At 47.6% G+C, this 20,945-nt stretch overlaps 1 protein-coding gene across 1 annotated transcript in view; it reads left to right on the top strand.

Moving 5' to 3' along the window:
- The window catches only part of DTWD2 (DTW motif tRNA-uridine aminocarboxypropyltransferase 2), a 395,786-nt gene extending 384,125 nt beyond the window's left edge, over positions 1 to 11,661 (top strand). The window contains exon 5 of the mRNA XM_086963026.1: positions 11,310 to 11,661. Coding sequence (XP_086819152.1) covers positions 11,310 to 11,517 — 208 coding nt within the window. The 3' untranslated portion in view covers positions 11,518 to 11,661. The remainder of the gene's footprint in view (positions 1 to 11,309) is intronic.
- Positions 11,662 to 20,945: the final 9,284 nt, after the last annotated feature.

Below are 20,945 nucleotides of genomic sequence, written 5' to 3'. Positions count from 1 at the left end.
TGACTCTGATCTTCCTGGTGGCTGCTAGCCTTGACTGCGGCTCTCGGATTGTCATTCTTATTAATCAGGGAGGATCAACAGGTGGGAGTTGAAGACTACGAATAAGATAGATTTGTATTGAACCAGTTCTTTTGGTTATTTGGAATTTGTTTGGAATTTGTTTTGAACTTTCTTTGGAACTTGCTATTTGGTATTGATTAACATTTTTTTTTTTTTTTTTTTGGGGGTTCAAATCTGCTTTATTGTATGAGACGAAGTACAGTACGCAGCTTGTTTTGCCCACAACCTGGAGGCCGGCAGCAGAATGGAATGGTCAGTAAACAGCCATGTAGCCGGCATCCCGGGGGCCCGGCGGCGCGTCATACATACATGTGAAACTTGTTCCGCAGCTGGTGGTGTAGGACAAGCAAGGATGAGCAGCAGTTGAACAGAGTTTTTTCGAGAGAAGATTCTCTCCGTTTTGTTGAAGGTCAGAACAGTAAACAAAACACCCCAACTAGGTAGCAACGAAGAGGCAGTTCATGACTGTGTAGTAGGATAGGTGACAGTGGTCTGGTGTGGCAATCCAGGCAAGCAGAGGTATGTATGAGATCTCTTGTCCAGGACACCTGCCCTAACGCAAAAGAAACCAACAAGGGCCGGTTGTAGGAAAGTGTATAATGCCCTGGAATGTCGCCCGCTGAAAATGTAAGAGCGTGCAGTGGGTATGGGATAGGGTATGCATGTACAGAGAAGGGGGAGGGACAGGCCAGCCAAGGCGGGACAGCCTAAAATGTCAGTGACCGTACAGGGGTACAGGGGACACGGACGAGGGAACCCAGATAGCGCAGCAGTAACTTTAGGTCAGGTCTAGGACAGAGCCCGGGGTTCTAAGTAAGGACAAGTTGACTTTCCGACTGAGCGCTGTCGTCCGGGCGTGTAAGCAGATAGCGCACCAGCGAATCCCAGATATCCCTTGGACGACACGAGGGAGGCAACAGTTCAGCAAAAGTAGTATGCTGATCTTGGCAGTATATCAAATCTGTAAGCCAGTCCTTGAATTTGGGCGCCCTTCCTCTGCCCCATCGGCACGCGACACGCCGCTTGGCCAAGAGAAGGGCAGTGTCAATGAATTTCCTGCAACCTCTAGGCATCTGCATCGTATACCCGAGGAGGGCCATCAAAGGGTCCGCAGGGACCGCCTCCCCCACCATCTCCGCAAGAGCCTCCGTCACCTGCCGCCAGTAGTGAGCCACCTGGGAAATTCCCACGCCAGATGAAGAAAATCAGCATGGTCGGCACGACAACGCTCACATCGGTCATCATCTGTCAACCCGAATCTACGTTTCCGCACCGGCGTGTAGTACACCCGCTGAAGGAATTTATAGTGGATAATTTTTAATCTGCTACTGGCAGAGATGCGGGAAGTGAGTGCACAGCAATGGTGCCATTGGTCGTCTGATACATCAGTGGCAAGCTCAGCAGACCAGCGCAGCCGAGCATTGGATTCCGGTTCTGGAGCAGCACTGCGGATCTGACGGTAGAGTCCAGAGACCAGGTGTGTCCCTTCCTGCGACCCTAAGAGGAAGTGTAGTGGAGGCAGGACCTCGGGCTCGTCAGGGTAGTCGGGTAAGATGTCCCTCATCCCCGCACGCAAACGAATGTAATAAAAGAGCTCGAGGGGAGTACGCTCATGTGTTTTGAAAAATAGGTCTACCGATTTGAAGTGACCCTCATGGAACAAATCACCCCAGCAAGTGACATGCAGTTTATCACAGAGATGTCGGAAACCCGGTTCCGATAATAGGGTAAGTTGTGGGTGATAGGCGAGCGGCAACCTGGAGGAGTAGAGCAATGGGCACGACAAACTTTTAGCTATGCGGCGCCACGCATTCAAGGTGCAGGAAACTGAGGTATTCGGCGTGGTTATGGACGTCTCAGGACAGTGCATCAGTCCATTAAGCGGGAGTGGGTGCACGATCCAGTCTTCTACCGCTATGTGCAGCATGAAGGGGGTAGGAGCCATCCAGTGGTAGGCAAAGTGCGCCTGCGCGCATTGGTAGTATGCCTCAAAATCAGGGACATCAAAACCCCCCCTGTCATAGGGAAGGGTCAGCGTCGACCATTTTAGCCGGGGGCTCTTGCCTCCCCAGAAAAGCCTGCGCAACTCCGTTCGGAGCGTCTTGAAGAAGAAGGCACCAGGGAAATAGGGAATATTGAGGAAAAGATACTGAAAGCGGGGTAATATCACCATTTTTATGAGCGAGGCTCTCCCGGCCATGGAAAGTGGCAGCGTGATCCACCTGTCGACGGAGGCAGTCAATTTGGTTATGGCCACTCCATAATTGGATCGCAGTGTGTCGTCCTTATCACGAGAGATGCGGATTCCCAAATAACGAAGATCCTCACGACACCACTCCAATGGGTAATCGAGAGGGAAGTCATGTACCGCATCTGTTAGGGGGAAAAATTGCGACTTGGCCCAGTTGATGTGGACTCCTGACACCCCGCCAAACAGAATAAATTCCCGAAGTAGGGGATTGAGGTGTACCTCAGGATATTTAACGTACAGCGTGATGTCATCCGCATAAAGGGATACGTCAATTTGCCGCTGCAGGCACTGCACTGCCCCAGTTCGATGCAACTGTCGTAAGCGACAGGCGAGTGGCTCAACCGCAATGGCAAATAACAGGGGAGAGAGTGGGCATCCCTGACAGGTGCCTCTTGTGAGTGCGATAGGATGTGACAGGCGTCCGTTAATTAGCACCCTTGCCGTGGGGTCCGTATATAGAAGGCGGACCCAAGATAGAAACAATTTAGGGAACCCCATGCTGGCAAGAACCGAGAAGAGGTAAGGCCACTCGATCGAGTCGAACGCCTTGGTGGCATCGAGGAATACAGCTGCCACAGGAGTGTCAGGGTGTACCGTGCGGAGCAAGGAGAAGAGGGTGCGAAGGTTATGGGACGTAGATCTGCCCGCTACAAAGCCAGACTGATCAGGCAATACAAGTCTGGTCATTAATAGCGACAGCCGGGTGGCCAGTACCTTAGCAAGTATTTTGACATCGCAGTTTAAGAGGGAGAGTGGACGGTAAGAATCGCATGATGTGGGATCTTTATCCGGCTTTAAGAGGGAGGTGATCACTACCTCGCGCATAGAACAGGGAAGTACCCCGTCAGCAAGGGATTCCGTGAACACCTCGCGGAGCACGGGTGCCATAATGTCGATGTAGGCTTTGTAAAACTCGGCAGGTATGCCATCGAGTCCTGGAGCCTTGCCATTCTTAAGGGACATGATGGCCTCGCGAATCTCATCGAGCTCAAAAGGCGCCGCAAGAAATTCCCTGTCCCCATCGCTGAGCCAGCATAACGCCACATTGTTGAGGTATGCAGCATAGGGCGCATCTGTCTCTGCCGTTGAAGTGTAAAGTGAGGAGTAGTGTGCTGTGAATGTGTGCAGTATCGCATCGGAGTCTGTGATAGTGGTGCCAGAGGCATCAATGAGTTCTAGTACGGTATTATGCACCCGTGAAGGTTGCGTGAGCGCAGCAAGTACTTTCCCGGGCCTATCACCTTCACAGTATTTTCGGGCTGTCCAATGTTTACCCCGGTATTTCGCCTCCCTGGCAGTCTCCTCCTCATACCTTGACAGTGTCTCCCTAAAGGTAGCATGCAGCTCTGGGTCAGTTTCTGATATCATGCGGAGTTCCAGAGCTCGCAGTTCCTTTTCCAGTGTGGTGACCAAATGTAAAATATCACGCAGTACCCCGTGGCTCTTAGATATGCAGTACCCCCTGATAGTGACCTTGAACGCCTCCCATATGTGTTCGACTGACTCAACCGACCCCTTATTTCTAGGAAAGAAATCCGCTATCTCCTCCCCCAGCTCAGTGCGAAACAGGCTGTCAAGAAGTACGTCAGGGCGTAGTCTCCACTGCGGTCGCGGAGTGTCCCACCCAGGAGTACGGAACCGCAAAAACACAGGGCTGTGATCAGAATAGGTTCTTGGCAGATGATTCACCCCCACCAGCTCCGCAGCAATACCCCTGGTGACCAGAAAGTAATCCAAGCGTGCCCATGTCCCGGTGTGAGAAGTGAAGTGTGTACCCTCCCTTCTATGAGTATGTAGATGTCTCCAGGCATCTAAAAGACCACCCTCCTCCACAACTCCCTCCAAAGCCTCTCTGGCCCTAGGCTTATAGGAGCCAACACCATCCGCTCTGTCTAAGGAGGGCATCAGCGCTAGGTTGAAATCCCCACCCCAGACTACGTGTCGTGCCCCAACAGCCACAATTTTGCCCCATAGAGTGGTAAAAAAGGCAGGTGTATCAACATTTGGTGCATATATGGACACAAACAGGTATATGTTGCGGCCTATTCTGCCCCACAACAGAGCATAACGGCCCTCTCTGTCTACCACTTCTCCAAATCTTTGAAAAGGCACATTTCGGGCGATGAGAATTGCCACACCTCTTGCATAAGTCGAATACGAGGAAAAAGTACGGTTTCCGGCCCATCTTTTCGCAAAAGTGCCGTGTCGAGGTAGGCAATAACATTTCGGCATTTCTTAGCATTATTCAATCCCCGGACATTCCAAGATAAGCATGTCAGTTGCGCATTAGCATTCAAAACAGCCATGGACAGAGCGACAATGAACATGGTAGTGCCCGAGGGGGCCGCATAATGTAACCACCTCCGCCTGCCAGTGCCAGAATATACACCAGGTCATTGTATACACACACAGTCTAGTCAATGAAAGCCTCTCAAAGCCCATCCAAAAGCATCCCAATCGTGCCAGTGGCCGCATAGCCCCCCCCAGTAGTTCCCCCTCCCCCCTTCCCCCCCAAACTGTAGTAGCACGAACAACAAAAACAGTAACAGGACTATGGGGATCACCCAGTAGGGGTAAAACATAGAGTGCGCACAGCCACTTCCCGGTCTTTAGCTTCAGAACTGTACCACCCTCGGTGGAGACTAGGGCCGAGAAAGTGGTCCTTGGTGTACATTGCCACAGGGGTGCAGAGTCCATGCAGGTCCATCGTTCATGAATCACCCCAACGTCCGAAGTCCGAGCCGCTGGGTGAGTGCCAGCTGGCGTGGAGAAGATTCGACTCGTAGTGCATATGGACAGCTAGTCGTCGTGTGGCGCTGGTGAAAGGTCGGCATCCTCCTGCTCATCTGCAGCAGCATCGTTGTCCCTGCGTGCCCTTCGTATCGATTTTAGGAAGTCCTCTACTTTTTGCGGGTTGGTGAAAAATCTTTGCTTACCCTGATGGGTAACTCGAAGCTTCGCAGGGTACAAGAGAGCATAGTCTATCTGGGCCTCCCGTAACTTCTTCTTCACCGGCAGAAACTTGCGCCGTTCATCCTGAACCATCAGCGTGAAGTCTGGGTAGACGGAGAAAGTAACCCCGTTATACTGCAGCGATCTTTGGGTCCGGGCCGCTCTGAGGGCAGTGTCGCGATCACGGTAGTTCAAGAGCCGAGCAATGATGGGCCTTGGTGGAAGGCCAGGCTTAGGCACAGGCCCTGTCCACAATAAATTGAGGCGAAAAAGCATATTCTCCGATCGAACGAACGTACAGTTCCATCCTACCCGTATCTGTGGACTCCGGCACATTGGTGATGCGTATGTTGTTCCGGCGGCTGCGTGCTTCCAAGTCCTCATTCTTTGCCGCTATAATCCGGAGTAAATTATCCATCCTGGCCAGTTGCGCCGTATGGGTCGAGGCAACATCGGTGTTATCGGATATTCGCTGCTCCGCGGTCGTGATTCGCTCCTCATGGCGGTCGACCTTGTGTACCAAAGCATCCAGCCGGGCCGTGACACCATCCACCTTCTCAACGACAGTGGCGAAACTCTGTCTCAATCCTGAATCAGATTGGTAAGGTCCACATCATTAGTAGGAGGTGGGGTAGCTTGCGGAGAAGATGCGCTAGGCCCAGGATTCATCTGCGTCGATTTGGCACCTTTTTTCACGCTGTCGAAGCTCAGCTTAGGTTGGCGATTCTCAGTCCGTCCCATGGCGGTGTCCGGGGACGGCTTCCAGGCCAGGAAGCAGAATGGTAGAGCAACCTGCGTCTGTGGGATAGATGAGCACAGTCCACCCGGAGAGGGCACAGCTGGCAGCGGGCAGGAGAGAGCAATCGTGGTGCCGCCCAAGGGACTATAAGGGGGGCGCAGTCTGTAAGCAGTGCCGCGCGTCCTCCAAGCGCTGTAATGGTGTAGGGGTCAATCAGCTAGCGCCAGGCAAGCGTGTTATTAGACACTCCCCGCTCAGTGCCGGCAGGGAAGCGGCCTGGGTAGAAGTGGCCACAGCAATCAGCAGGATCCAAACCAGTAGGGCAAGTAATGGCGATTCCTTACTAGGTAGTGCGCTGCAAAGGGTTGCATCACTCAGGGGAGCAGTCCAGGGTCTCTCCGCGTGGCAGCCACGCACCCACAAAACAGGCGATAGCTTTCCCCACTCTTAAGACAGTGCAGGGGCTTCTCATCGGCAAATGCGGCTCGTAATGGCGGCGCCAGGTGCAGAGGGGCCGGTTCTAATCCTCGGTCAGGGGGCCGACAGCCCGCGCTGCGCAGATCAGTAGCGTCAGTCAGGCGGAGGGCCGGCGCGATAGCTCGGGGGGGGCGCTCGGCCCTGCAGTCCTCCCCGCCGTGTGGGGAGCAGATCCTTCCTCAGCGCCGACGACGGGAGCTAACAGCAGCAGGGGGGGGGGGGTCTCGCGGCAGAGAGACCGGCAGCCGCTTACCTCCGTTTCAGCCCCCACGCGACGCCCCAACAGGATATCAGCAGCCGCGTTGTGCTGCGGCCCAGAGCCTCGTGGCAGTCCCCAGGGTCGCGTGAGCAGCAGCGGCCGGCCACTCGCTCACGGCAGCTCCAGAGCAATTACCGGGCAAAGTTCAGCAGCCCGTAACTCTGGCCTCGGAGCACGCAGAACCTTCAGAGTTGGGTCGATTGTCGATAGCGATGACCTGAAGCAGGATCCAAAATGTGGAGGCGATACAGCACCCCGTGGCGCAGGATTTATGGAGGATTATTTACCAAGGAGCGGGAGCTACGCACCTAGGCAGCCATTCCGCAAGTGCGCCCTCTAGCGCCCCCCTTGATTAACATTTTTTTACAGGTAATGTGAGAATATTTTTTCATTTCTCTCTGTTTATAAGTTTTTTATATCTTATATAACATGCCTGTATTTAGCACACTTTGGAAGTTTTGTTGCTGCTGCTGCGATAAGCAGAGCATTTAGGAAGCAAGTCAGCCGGAGCCACCAGAAGGTACGCTGAATTTTGAGATGTAAATCAAATATGGTATTTGTTCCATCATGTATAATGCATTGTGGAGCAAATATACAAAAGGGGATCCTCAGTTACAATGGCCATTAGAGGGGACAATGGACCTTCACAAACTCGAGTATTGAGAGAAATGATTGTTTTTAAAGAAAGCTAGGCCAGCTATGTTTGACAGTTTGTGTATGTGGAGTAAGGAAGTAAAGGAGGGGCAGCTCAAGGCGGAGAAGGTACAAAGGAAACAAGAAAGGAAGACAGAGTATCAAAAGTATAAGGAATTGAAGGATAAGGAAGTTCAGGAGAAGAAGGAATGTTTAGATTGAGAGCATAGATAACTAATATTTAAGGAATATATAATCAGACCGACAGTAACAGCACAAATCCACCAAGAAGATGTGGATTCAGACCATGGCGGATTATTGATTGAACGACCCCCACCCCCATATGTACCTTTGACACATGTTCCCCCTGGATCACCAAATGTCGTTCCCCATGTTGTATAAATCATGTTGTTCAATCACAACAGTGAAGTACAAAGGTCAGGTGTGTTGTGGGCAGAGTCACATATTTACCATGCAGTGCCAAATGAACTTTAGGACAAACTAACAACAGAATGCAGCAACAATGAAATTAAAATAGAGATTTTTGTGTTAACCGCATTTACATATGTAGGGATGCAAGCATTAGGGGCCCGATGTAGGTAAATCCCATTTACCGAATTTGAAATACCGAATTTTACCGATTCGGTATTTCAAAATCGGTAAATGGGATGTAGGTCCCAACATCTGGAATCGTTACCGATTCCTTACAAATTCGGTATTTACCGATTCGGTAAATACCGAATCGGTATTTGCTATTGAGTCCTATGGGCCTTTGAAGCCCATAGGATTAAAGTCAAATACCGAATCGGTATTTTCCGAATCGGTAAATACCGAATTTGGCAAGGGTGCAGGGGGTGTCACTTTGACACCCTCTAGCCCCCCCAAAACGGGCATGTGTGCAATGTGGCACACAGACATGCCCTAAGGGCACGTCTGTCTGTCACATGGCACATGTGTACATGCACAGATGTGCATGTACACAGGAATCGGTATTTTACCATGGATTTGTATTCCATGGTAAAATACCGATTCTGTAAGCCATGTGCTGATGGAACATTGGCTACCTACATTGCATTTTCGGTAATTTTACCGAATCGTTATCATTACTGAATCGGTAATTATTACCGATTCGGTAAATTTACCGATTCGGTAATGATAACGATTCGGTAAAATTACCGAAAATGTGCCCCTACATCTCGATAGCCCTTTACCGATCGGAAACGGCCGAAAATCGGTATTTTCGGACGATTCCGATCGGTAAAGGGCTACCTACATCGGGCCCTATGTACCTACCCTCTTTGTGGCAGATTGGTTTGTACCTATAATTTGATGACAAATTGATCAGTTTCATCAAGTGTATTTTGTAATGGTCTTTTAATAGAGCTGTGAATGTTGATGTCTGTAGAACGATAATAGCATGGTATTGGATTTTGTGGTGTTTTAGCATGTGTCTATTGTTGAAAACAAACGATTGTTGTCTGCTTATATTTGGAGTGGTTTGCAGATTGGTCTCCGTAAGACAGGAAAATGCAAATTATTAAATTCATTATAATTGTAATAAGTTAGCTGGTGGTGGAGCTTGACTACAAAGGAATATGACCATTCTATAAACCTGCTGCGATGCTATACCAAAAACTGGAAAAACAAGTCATGGCAGGACAGCTCATGCCTGGAACCTGTGTTTGGGACGCCTTAGAATATTGATCAGAGAGAGTGACAACTATCACCTCGCAACACTGATGCAAGGTTCTCTTATCTCAATGTTGCAGAGACCCATCGTCCACCCGCATGCATTTGACTTCTGATATCATTCCCATGGTCGAGAAGCACAAAAGGACGCCTGAGCAACGTTCAATGTATAGAATCGCACAGTGCACTTGAGAAGTTTGTGCAGTGAAAGTGAGAATACAACACTTCCAGATCTATGCTAAAGGTTCACTACAGTGAACATAATCGCTATAGGCAGAGTTCATGGTGGGCCAAAATAGAATCACCCAGTATGATCAAGTTTGCTGTACTTTTCTGTTTGAGCTTTACCTTTTCCAGTGTGTAGTCTGTGAGTGCCAATGACTGAGGATTAGTGGGAAGCCAGCACACGCCCTTAAACTACACATGTGGGTTGTGGTGACCCCAGAAATAAAAATACTATGTGGTCCTGAAAGAAAGAGAAACTGAGAAACTGTGGCAGTCATCTAGGAAGAAGTGGAGCTGAGAGAAGACAGTGAACTTTGTAACTACTCAGCGTGAGTGAATGCCAGGCATTGCCCATTTTTGCTAGCAACCGTTGTGCTCTGTCACTAAACGTGCCTGAGATCACGTGGCGTAGTCTCTATCCCGTGAGACTACGCCACGTCGGATGAAGTTTTGCTGAATAACGAAGCATTTACTGTGGAAGCGGACTAGGCACGCCAAAACACAGTGTTTTCGAGTACAAACCCCAATATATAAGGAACTTTAGAATCAAAGGTCCCACACGAACCATGCAGTCGGTGACGATCTGGTGGAGATTCAGGGGGTCACATTTTACGAAAGATTGAAGGTCCTGAGGATGGCCTTAAGGATTTGTAAATGATAAGGCCGAACCGTCGACTTATTAGTCCACATCTTTGTTTTCAGATCAATTCGATACAGTGTTTTCTTTGTATACAGTGAACAAGATTCGTTGTGATTTAGCTAAAAAGAGTGGACTGCAACGCAAGAGGATTTTAAGAGCAACTAGTCTACATCTTGTCCACTTGTACATTGTTGATTAATTTTCACTGTTTTTAAAGGAACTGTACCCTGTAAAATGAAATCTTGATATAAAGAGATATTTCTATAAAATCTACTTCCCATGTAGCTTTTTCTTATGTGAGTTTTTACCACTATGTTGAAATTGCAAGTGTTAAATTAGACGAGTAACAGGTTTTAATTGAATTAGATTGATCCCAAGTCTTTTCAGTATAGATTGATCAACCTCCTGTTATTGAATACTTCATAAAAGAATTCCCTTGTTGGCAATTTTTCCTATATTGAATTAATCTGGGCCACATTTTGTTATGCCTACCCTTTCACTTCCGACAGGAACCAGCTATATGCTAATGAGCGGTCATCCTGCCCCAGTGGGAACAGTCCAGCTCGAACTGCCAGGTCAGGGCCCCTCTGAATCACGACCCCTCTTAACAGGAACACAAGCAACCCCAGAAGGGTTTCGGCCTATTCGGCCTCATCAGTAGGGTGCGGCTTGAGTCCTGTGGCATCTGCTCATAACTGGAACTCCTAGGGCTAACCAATCAGACATTACTTATAGAGACACAGATTAAGCAGAAGAAGGAAGTCCCTTATTCGTATAGTATTGGTCGATCAGCCACCCTGGATACTGGTGTAAAATGTCAGTTGAACTAAAATGACTGTTGGTTGTCTGTGGGGTGTATAGTAAGAAGGTATCTAAAACGTAGTCCAGAAATGAACTGCTTAATAGATTTCTCTAACACCTCTTCACAGATGCGTCAAAGAGCCTAATGGCTTGATTTCACTCCAAGTAAGGGGAAATGGAAATGAAAAAAGCTATTTGGCTTGTTGGTCTACTAGTGAGTGCAGAGCAAAGATGTGTAGGGATACAGCTTCAATGTGCAACCATGTGCCCATTCTTTTCAAGACATAAGAAAATATGTTTTCAAAAATGTATAATAAAGTATGTGCATTATTTCCAGCATGTGACAACCATGAAATATTCAAGCATTAGTCACAGTGCATATTCAAGAGTAATAACTGTTCTCTTTAGATGAGAACATGCTATTTATGTTTGCAGATAAATCGTATAAAAGTACCTTTCCACTAGCAGTTAACAGCAAACACATGCCCTTTAATGTGTTCTCGAGGGTAAATTGTATGGACTTTCATTATCAGACCAATGATGGCATAAAATCGCTTTTTCTATTTTTCCTTTGTTTTTTTAGGAACCCCGAATTAGCGGCTGTGTGCAGAAGCCCTGGAACATTAATCCTGTATCCTGGATCTGAAGCCGATAACTTGGAAGAAGTAGCCTCGCTCTCAACCCCTTCCCCATCATCCGTTATAATTATTGATGGAACATGGAGTCAGGCCAAAGATATTTTTTACAAGAACTGTATCTTCCGGCTTCCTAAACAGGTGAGAAACCATTAGCTTTACACATGGGGTTTATGAAAGAGATAACTCGCCCACACAGGCCGCCAACAACTCTTTTTTAAATCTATTTAATACACTTCAGCCAGTTATCTTTTTTGCTCTAGAAGAGTACATATAGTGACAACGTGACTTGTACCATGCAAAACAAGGGAAGGAAAAATGAAAATGAATTCCAAAAATAATGCATTAAATTCAAAGGGGGATTGCAATGCTCTGAGAAAATAAAAATAAGGGCAAAAGTCAGCTCATGTTCTTATGCAGATATGTGTGAACATATATATATATATATATATATACCGCAAGGCGAAATGCGTTGTGTGGAATAAACCTGTGTTCCTGCATATGTGGTTTCTGACTCACTTTCCTGAGAGCGTACTTTTGAACTTTTTCAAAGGACTTGGATATATATATATATATATATATATAATGATCTGTGGTGCTAGCAAATGTCAACTTACTGTATATGCTGTAGACCTGCCCTCGACTCACACATTATTGGCAGGCTGTAATGGACAGGTTGCTACATTGCAGGGAAAGAATTCTCATATGCATATTAGCGAGGTACAGCAGAGGCACGGAATATAAGGTTACATCCTGATTTATTGATTTAGGGCTGATCTCGGCCAATCGCCCAATTACTCTCAGAGAAAAATCCCCTGCATGCTACTTCCTGGTTTCACTCTTTTACCAATTGGGTGCAGGCAGAGAGCACAGGCTTCCACGGAGAAGATAATCTGGGCCCTAGAAAACACCCTAATGCTTTGGGATGCCCTAATGGTGGACTTAACTTCACTTTTCAACCACGCACTGCACTTAGGGCCACATGCATCATCGGGACATTTTGCGATTCCTTATTTGCGAAAAATAGGGAATCGCAAATAAGGAATCGCAAAATGGTATGCATCAATTTATTCGCATAATTTTTGCGATTCAGTGAAAATCGTAATTTTAACCGAATCGCAAGGATTATGCGAATTCTAAATTGCGATTTCGCAATTTCCATTGATTCCTATGGGCCAAAAGGCTCATAGGAATCAATGGGAAGGCATTGACATTTTGCTAATTTCTATTAGCGATTCGCAAAATGTTAATGCATTCCATGGGTGCAGGGGGGGGTCCAAATGACCCTCCCCTGCACCCCTGAAATGCATTTTTAAGTGCATGTTACACACACACATGTCCTAAGGACAAGTGTGTCTGTAACATTACAGTGTTTAAAATGCAATTTTGTGCATTTTAAAACTTTTTCGCAAATTACCACGAGGTTCACCCTCGTGGTAATTTGCACCCCCTAATTGCGAATTCGCAATTTCAAAAGCAATCATGCATTGCTTTTAAGGAATCGCAAATTTGCGATTCCTTAAAAGCAATCGCATTTTTGGAATTCGCAAAAAATAGTGATTTTCCCAAAAATGTTTGATGCATACTAAAAAGATATTTAGGAATCGCAAACGGCCGAATTTACCGATTCGCACCGTTTGCGACTCCTAAATACCTTTGGTGCATGTGGCCCCAAGTTCCCATACACTTAACTACTCCCATCTAGTAGGAGTTTAAACAACAATACTAAAACATCTTCGGGCTCCCCATCACTATGATAGGGTTGTAGCCCGTAGGGTCACCAGATTAATTGAAAAGAGGAGACCCAGATGATGAAGCATGTCACCAGGTTTGGTGAGTGATGGGAATCTGAAAATGTATTGAATATTTTTCCTTCTTTTGCGGCGTTTATCTTAGTGTTGTTTTTCGTTCAGAGTTTACAGTATCCGGAACATTGTTGTAGACCCATGGATACTCTAGGTTTGTGAGTATAGTGTATTGGGGCAAGGTATCCAGGCTGGTCTTTAAATATTGCCTCGGACCCTATCTTACGTTTTTGTGCTTTGGACTTAAACACCAACATATCATCTACCCCATGCTGTAATGACTGTAACACTGCGGGGGTGAAGCGGCTAGGGTGTAGGACTGCTCAGTGCCTCCTTTAGTTGTGAAAACAGAGCAATTGATGGACAGAATGGAGAACAATGTCATACATTCACCCCAGTACAGAGATCTGGGCCTTAAGCCATCGTTTTTTGCTCCCCATACCATTCCAGTTTGAACCCAGTCATATGCAAATCAGTCTTGACCCTGCGCCTAATGGGAACAGTCCAGCCCGTACTGCCAGGCCAGACCCTTCCTGGACTGGAAACAAGCATCCTAGGACTAGTTCATTTACTGGAGCAAAGTATATTTTGTAGGCTGTTGACTAGTTGTAGAACTGTTTAGCTCTGGTATGAAACTGAGTTGCAAACATAGCATCTGCAAACGTTCACCAACGACCATTGCTGTATACGAATCATCACTGTATTATCAAATTTAATGATGTTGTGAAAAAGTTTGCACAATATGCACTCATATGATTTGTTATGCCATCAACAATTCATACTGTCAATGATAAAGCTGTGTAAGTAATGTATATGCTAATCCTATCTGAAAGACAATAAAACAGATTTTAACAAATAATTATCTGTGGTGCTAGCCTGAAATTTAATTTGTATAGTGGTCCCTTTTCTTGGGAGGCGCTGTGGACCATGCAAAACAGATCATTTAGTCACAGGTAGGTTGAGAAGTTTTTCCAGGACTCACTTCAATTATTTATTCATTTATTTTCTGAGTTTACTACAATGCTAGCTAGATTCACAGGTATCAGAGAGCTTTACTGGTTGTGAGAGTAAGCTTCCAAGAGGTATAAGAGGGGATTCATATGAATGAAAAGTTAAAAACAATACAGCATTAAATGAACAAAGAGTCACAAAGGTATATAACAGGGAAACTTGAGGAAGTCAATTGGAGACAGATCGAAGACTGTCATGCGACTATCTAGATATATCCAGTCAATGATGGAAGAGTAAAGCAGTTTGAGCGTATGTTGAATAAGTTGTTGAGCAGTAGAGATTTGAGCTTCCGTTTGAAGGAGGGAAAAGAGGGGTTGCAGCGGAGATCCTTGGGGAGTGAGTTCCAGATCTTAGGAGCATTTCCTGAGAAGGAGAGCACCTAGGAAGATTTCTTCTTCAGATTAGGCGGAATGAGAAGAAGAGAGTTGGAGCTTCTCAGTGTCCGGACTCTTCCTGATCTTAATAGTTTGGTTTCTAGGTATTTGTTTTTATGTTTTGTATGAAGGGCTTTTTGGGTGATGCAAGCTGTCTTGAAGATGCATCTTTCTTCGATGGGAAGCCAGTTAAGACTCTTGATGGCAGGGGAGGTGTGATAACATCATTTAATTCCTGTGGGGAGCCTGGCAGCTGTGTTGAGAACTGCTCTAAATGGGGCATGGTGTTATTTAGGAGTTCCTGTTAGGATGGCATTTTCGTAGTCCAGTTTTGAGAGGACAAGTGATTGCACTACCGTCTTCAGATCGTCTGTGGGAATAAACAGTTTGATTTTCTTGAGATGTCGTAGAGTGCAGAGCGCTCCTTTGGCTGAGTTGTTGATGTGCTCCTTCATTGACATGTTTTTGTGTTCATGTTATGAGTTTGAGTTTGAGTTTAAGGGATTTGTAGAGCGCGCGTACACCAGGCGGTTTCTTGGCGCTGTGTGAATACTACTACTCAGGGTGCAGAAAGGCTGAGGGATAAGGAAGGTTTAGGAGGGGAAGGCTTGGGTAAAGAGAAAGGTTTTGAGGCCTTTACGGAATAAGGGATACTGAGAACAGGATCTCAGATGTAGTGGGAGAGAATTCCAAAAGGCGGGAGCCGTGGTAGAAAATTTGGAACCTCCCCACTTTTTCCGTTTGAAGCGAGGAACCACAAGAAGTTGATGGGTAGTGGAGCGCAGTTCTCTAGGTGGGATGTAGTCTTGGATGGCTGTGCTAATAAAAGACGGGGCAGCGGCGGACCGGGCTCTGAAGATGATACAGCCAAGCTTGAATAGGGCACGTTGCCGGACAGGGAGCCAGTGAAGGGATTTGAGAAGGGGTGTGACATGTTGTGATTTGGGTAGATTAAAAACCAGACGGGCCGCCTGGTTTTGAACTAGTTGGAGACGCCTCACGAGTTACGCAGGCATGCCATGGTAGAGGGCGTTGCCGTAGTCCAGGCGAGACGTCACCATGGCCAGGAGTATTAGTTTGAGGGCGGATGGAGAGAAAAATCGTGCAACTGTACGGATTGTCCTAAGGGAGAGGAAGGCTGAAGAAACGACAGCACCGACTTGGGAGTGGAGGGAAAGTTGATTATTGATTTTGAACCCAAGAGTCTTGACGGAGGGAACAGGAGTGGGTGGGGGACCTAAAGAGGGGGGCCAGAAGGAAGAGGACCAAGGACTGGAGCAACCACCCGTCAACACCAATTCCGTTTTGTCGGGATTGAGTTTCAGGTGGTTGAAGTTCATCCAGTCCTGGATAAAAGTCATGATGAACTGAAAATTAGATATTGACTCGGGGGAGGGAGAAAGAGAAAAGATAAGCTGGAGATCGTCTGCGTAGTTGTAGACAGAGACCTCCAGTTGCTGTAAAGCAAAAATAAGAGGGGCAATGTAAAGGTTGAATAAGAGAGGGGACAAAGAGGATCCTTGGGGTACCCCGCACTGGACTGGACGAAAGTCAGCTGAGTACTCACCCAGGCGGACCGCTTGAGTGCGATCACTCAAGAAGGAGGATAGCCATAGCAGGGCAGTCCCTCCGATTCCCGCCGCCTCGACACGTGAAAGTAAGATGGCATGGTCCACCGTGTCGAATGCGGCGGAGAGATCAAGGAGGACCAGGGCCTGGGGCTGACTAGTATCCATACCTTCTCGGAGATTGTCCAGGACAGATATAATTACTGACTCAGTTGAGTGCGCAGGGCGAAATCCAGCCTGCCTGGGAGTCAAGACACTGTTTCTTTCCACAAATAGGCTCAAGGTTCTGACAACGTGGCGTTCCAGTAACTTTGCCAAGAAAGGCAGGAGAGAGATGGGGCAGTAGTTGGCTGGGTCCGAGGAGTCCGCACCAGGTTTTTTAAAATAGGTACAATCACCGCCGATTTAAGTGATGGGGTAACAATACCCTGGGATAACGAGCTGTTAAGAAACGTGAGGGGCGGTGAAGGGCAATAGGAATAGATCTGCTTCAGGATGTAGGCAGGGCAGGGATCCAGGGGGGATCCGGATTTAACCAGCGGGAGAATGAAGGAGAGAGAGTCAGTCGTGAGAAGGGGGATCGAGTCAAGACGTGCTGCAGCTGGAGGACAGCAAGGGTCGGTGAAGGAGGAGGATGGGGGAGGAATCTTAGCCTTGATCGTACTAATTTTGTCAAGAAAAAAGGAGTTAAGAGAGTCGCAAAGTGGTTGAGAAGGAGAGGGTTTAAGTGAGGCTCTATCAGAATAGGCAAGGTCTTGAACGATGGAAAATATTTCTCTAGGCCGGTTCTCCGCGAGTTGAATTTTGGATGAAAAGTAAGCCTTCTTGGTTTCCAGGATGGATTTCTTGTATTGGGCTAGGAGGGTGGTATATCGGATTCTAGAAATAGGGCAGTAATCCCGTCTCCAGAGGCGTTCCGCTTGGCGGAGGTTGAGTTTTTGAGTCTTCAGGTCGTTGGAAAACCATCGGTTTGCATCTTTGGGGCGTTTGGACGAGATGCGCTTCAAAGGGGCAATGGAGTCGCAGCCAGCCTGCAGCCAGCTGTTGATAGATTTGGCTTGTCTAGAAGATGGCAGCCCTGAGAGGTCGGGGCTGGATGAGGAGAGTGTGGCAGAAAGGGCCGCTACGTGGACGCGGTTCCATGATCGAGCCCAGATGTTTTTGGCGGGGAGGGACTTGGGGAGTGAAAGGAGGGATAAAGAAAAGGTGATCAGAAAGTGATCTGACCAAACACAGGGAGAAATGGAAAGTGAGGTGACCGGGCAGTCTCGGTACCAGATTTGGTCAAGGATATGTCCCATCCTATGCGTAGGGGCATGGACAGCAGAAGTGAAATTGAGCGAGCGGAGTGAGTCTGAAAACTCCTTGGAAGTTGCACATTCCGCGGGGTCAGAGGGCCAAAAATTGAAGTCTCCAAGGACAACGATGGAGGAGTGGTTGACTACCAAGGTAGCCATCAGGTCTTGGAAACTTGGGAGAAACGTTTGCGGGGAAGACGGGGGTCTGTAAATAAGGACACACGTGAGTGGGGGGGTCAGGGAAAGTGAACGGGCAACTAAACAGTCTGATGAACCCAGGGAGGAGAAAGCTAAAGATTGAAACGTGAGTTCTTTGCGAGCAATCAGGGGAACCCCTCCACCTGGCTTTCCGGAAGGACGGTCGGCTCGGATAGCATAATAAGATGGGGGGAGTATTGCCAATAGGGAGGGGAGAGAGCTATCCGAGAACCAAGTCTCAGTAAGAAATAGTAGGTCGGGTTTATGGGACTCCAGTAACATAAAAAGGTCGAGCTGATGTTTGACTGCCGATCTAGTATTGAGATACATTGCAGATACAACTGTAGGGGAAGGGCCGGTGGGAGGCGGGACCGAGGGACGACTAGTCCGAGGCAAGGACGAGGGACTCGTGTGGGCTAAGGTTTGAGAAGTAAAAAGGCCAAGTCTGGTAATTCGGGTTAAGGTGGTATCCGCTAGTGGCCACTTGCCTTGAAGATCGGTCAGCTGCGAGCGGGAATATTGAGTGAGAGAGTCAGAGTGACCAGCCTCTAGCCTCGGTCGGCCGCGGACGGGCGCAGACGGGCTTTCCTTAGGCGCGTCTTCGGCGCGCAAACGGCGCGCCCGCTTCGCTCGTCCGCTGCGCTTCCTGGGGAAGCACATATTTATGGGAGAGTGAATGGATGGGCGGTGGGCGTGGCCTCCGAAGGGGGCGTGGCCTGTGCTTCGAGCGGGGTGCTGGAACAGCGATCCACGCCTTGTATTAACAGCGATCAGCCCGCTTGTCAAGCGAGGTGACTGGGGGTAAGTGAATTTAAAAGATAAATGCACCGCAACATACAGTTCTTAAAATTACAGTCTCCCGGCTTTCCGCCTCAGGAGTAGAGCATTAACAAATGGTGACGCTCGTATTCAGCGTCCCTTTTGAGCAGTGGGCGGTGGGCGTGGCCTCCGAAGGGGGCGTGGCCTGTGCTTCGAGCGGGGCGCTGGAACAGCGATCCACGCCTTGTATTAACAGCGATAAGCCCGCTTGTCAAGCAAGGTGACTGGGGGTAAGTGAATTTAAAAGATAAATGCACCGCAACGTACAGTTCTTAAAATTACAGTCTCCCGGCTTTCCGCCTCAGGAGTAGAGCATTAACAAATGGTGACGCTCGTATTCAGCGTCCCTTTTGAGCAGTGGGCGGTGGGCGTGGCCTCCGAAGGGGGCGTGGCCTGTGCTTCGAGCGGGGCGCTGGAACAGCGATCCACGCCTTGTATTAACAGCGATAAGCCCACTTGTCAAGCGAGGTGACTGGGGGTAAGTGAATTTAAAAGATAAATGCACCGCAACATACAGTTCTTAAAATTACAGTCTCCCGGCTTTCCGCCTCAGGAGTAGAGCATTAACAAATGGTGACGCTCGTATTCAGCGTCCCTTTTGAGCAGTGGGCGGTGGGCGTGGCCTCCGAAGGGGGCGTGGCCTGTGCTTCGAGCGGGGCGCTGGAACAGCGATCCACGCCTTGTATTAACAGCGATAAGCCCGCTTGTCAAGCGAGGTGACTGGGGGTAAGTGAATTTAAAAGATAAATGCACCGCAACATACAGTTCTTAAAATTACAGTCTCCCGGCTTTCCGCCTCAGGAGTAGAGCATTAACAAATGGTGACGCTCGTATTCAGCGTCCCTTTTGAGCAGTGGGTGGTGGGCGTGGCCTCCGAAGGGGGCGTGGCCTGTGCTTCGAGCGGGGCGCTGGAACAGCGATCCACGCCTTGTATTAACAGCGATAAGCCCGCTTGTCAAGCGAGGTGACTGGCGGTAAGTGAATTTAAAAGATAAATGCACCGCAACATACAGTTCTTAAAATTACAGTCTCCCGGCTTTCTGCCTCAGGAGTAGAGCATTAACAAATGGTGACGCTCGTATTCAGCGTCCCTTTTGAGCAGTGGGTGGTGGGCGTGGCCTCCGAAGGGGGCGTGGCCTGTGCTTCGAGCGGGGTAATGCAGAGGAGATGTCTTGATGCTGCATTCATTAAATTTTGGGATTGATGCAACAATGGGGCACAAGGTATATTCTATTGCCATAGTCAAGCTTGGAGATTGCACAAGTGACAATACTAAGTTTTCATTATGTAGTACGTGCTTCTTGAGACTGAGTAGCGTATGGAATCAGGGATTTCTCTTAACATGGCTGTCGGCGTATCACTTTCTGATGGACCATATGTCTATTGACTGGTGTATTTGCCATTGTCTACAGGGCACGATTGCAGACTTCGCGGTATTGAGTATTAAGTGGTTAACAATCATTTATGCATCTAAATCACAGCGGCAGCTGACAAGTCTTGACTTGTGGAGGTTTTCTAGGCCATCCATCGTTAGACTGATTTGTGTATCATCTGCATATTCGTGACATGTAAGGTTGAATGATTTGATGATGTCCAGTTAATGGGTTAGATATATGTTGAATAGGAGAGGGACAATTGACTCCTATGGTTAGAAGAGTGAAGTCGTTTTGGTTTCCTATCTAGGAAGTGTTTTCATGCCTTTCATGAAAACCAAAATTGTTGCTCTTATTGTGTTGTGGAGATCGTGTAGCTGCTCTTAAGTGCTGAATGGAGAGACGAGGAGTGAGAGTTAAATTTGCCTGCGATCTTTGTGTTGGTGACTGGGTCTATGTTGTTGAGGGGGTAGTGCCTGATGTTGTTTTGTGGTAAAGTGTCATCTGTTTACAGTCTTGCTGAATTCCAAGTGCTTTTGCATGTTTCTCTTATTTGCCAGGAAAGAGTTTCATATTTTTGCATAATTAGCAGAAATTAAGATTCCATCAATTAATTGACAGGTGGACAATCAGTTAATGTGTCCATCTAGCTCACAGGATTCTAGAAATATCTATTTTTCCCCTATGAGCTGTTCACCTCAGATGGAAGACCCTGCCAATCAGATGTTAAAGACATCAGAATCCAAATTGTGATGCCCTAGAAAAACTGACCCTTTTGACATCTTTGATATTTTGCAGTTACAGAAAAAGCAGAATGACTCTGGATTATCAGTGGTCCTAGATGGTCAAGGAAGCAGCCTTTTTAAGGATATTGTCATTTTTAAATAGCTGAAAAACCCACACAAATTGAAATTTACCATGTGATTTACAGAATTAAGTTGCGTTTGAATTTCTGTAGCTTAATCCTGCATTTTGTTTTTTTGGCTAATATCAAGAAATCCTTTTCCTCCATTCCAGGAAGTTAATTTATATAATTTATTGATAAGTTTGAATCTGTGTGTATGGACATTTTCTGTTTTATATTGAATTATATTTTAAGGTGTTCCCTGCAGTGTCATCTCACAAGGAGTCAGTTGCA

The sequence above is a fragment of the Lissotriton vulgaris genome, chromosome 3_1 (assembly GCF_964263255.1).
Source record: "Lissotriton vulgaris chromosome 3_1, aLisVul1.2, whole genome shotgun sequence".
NCBI lineage: Eukaryota > Metazoa > Chordata > Amphibia > Caudata > Salamandridae > Lissotriton > Lissotriton vulgaris.
This window is presented reverse-complemented; position numbering and strand designations above follow the sequence as displayed.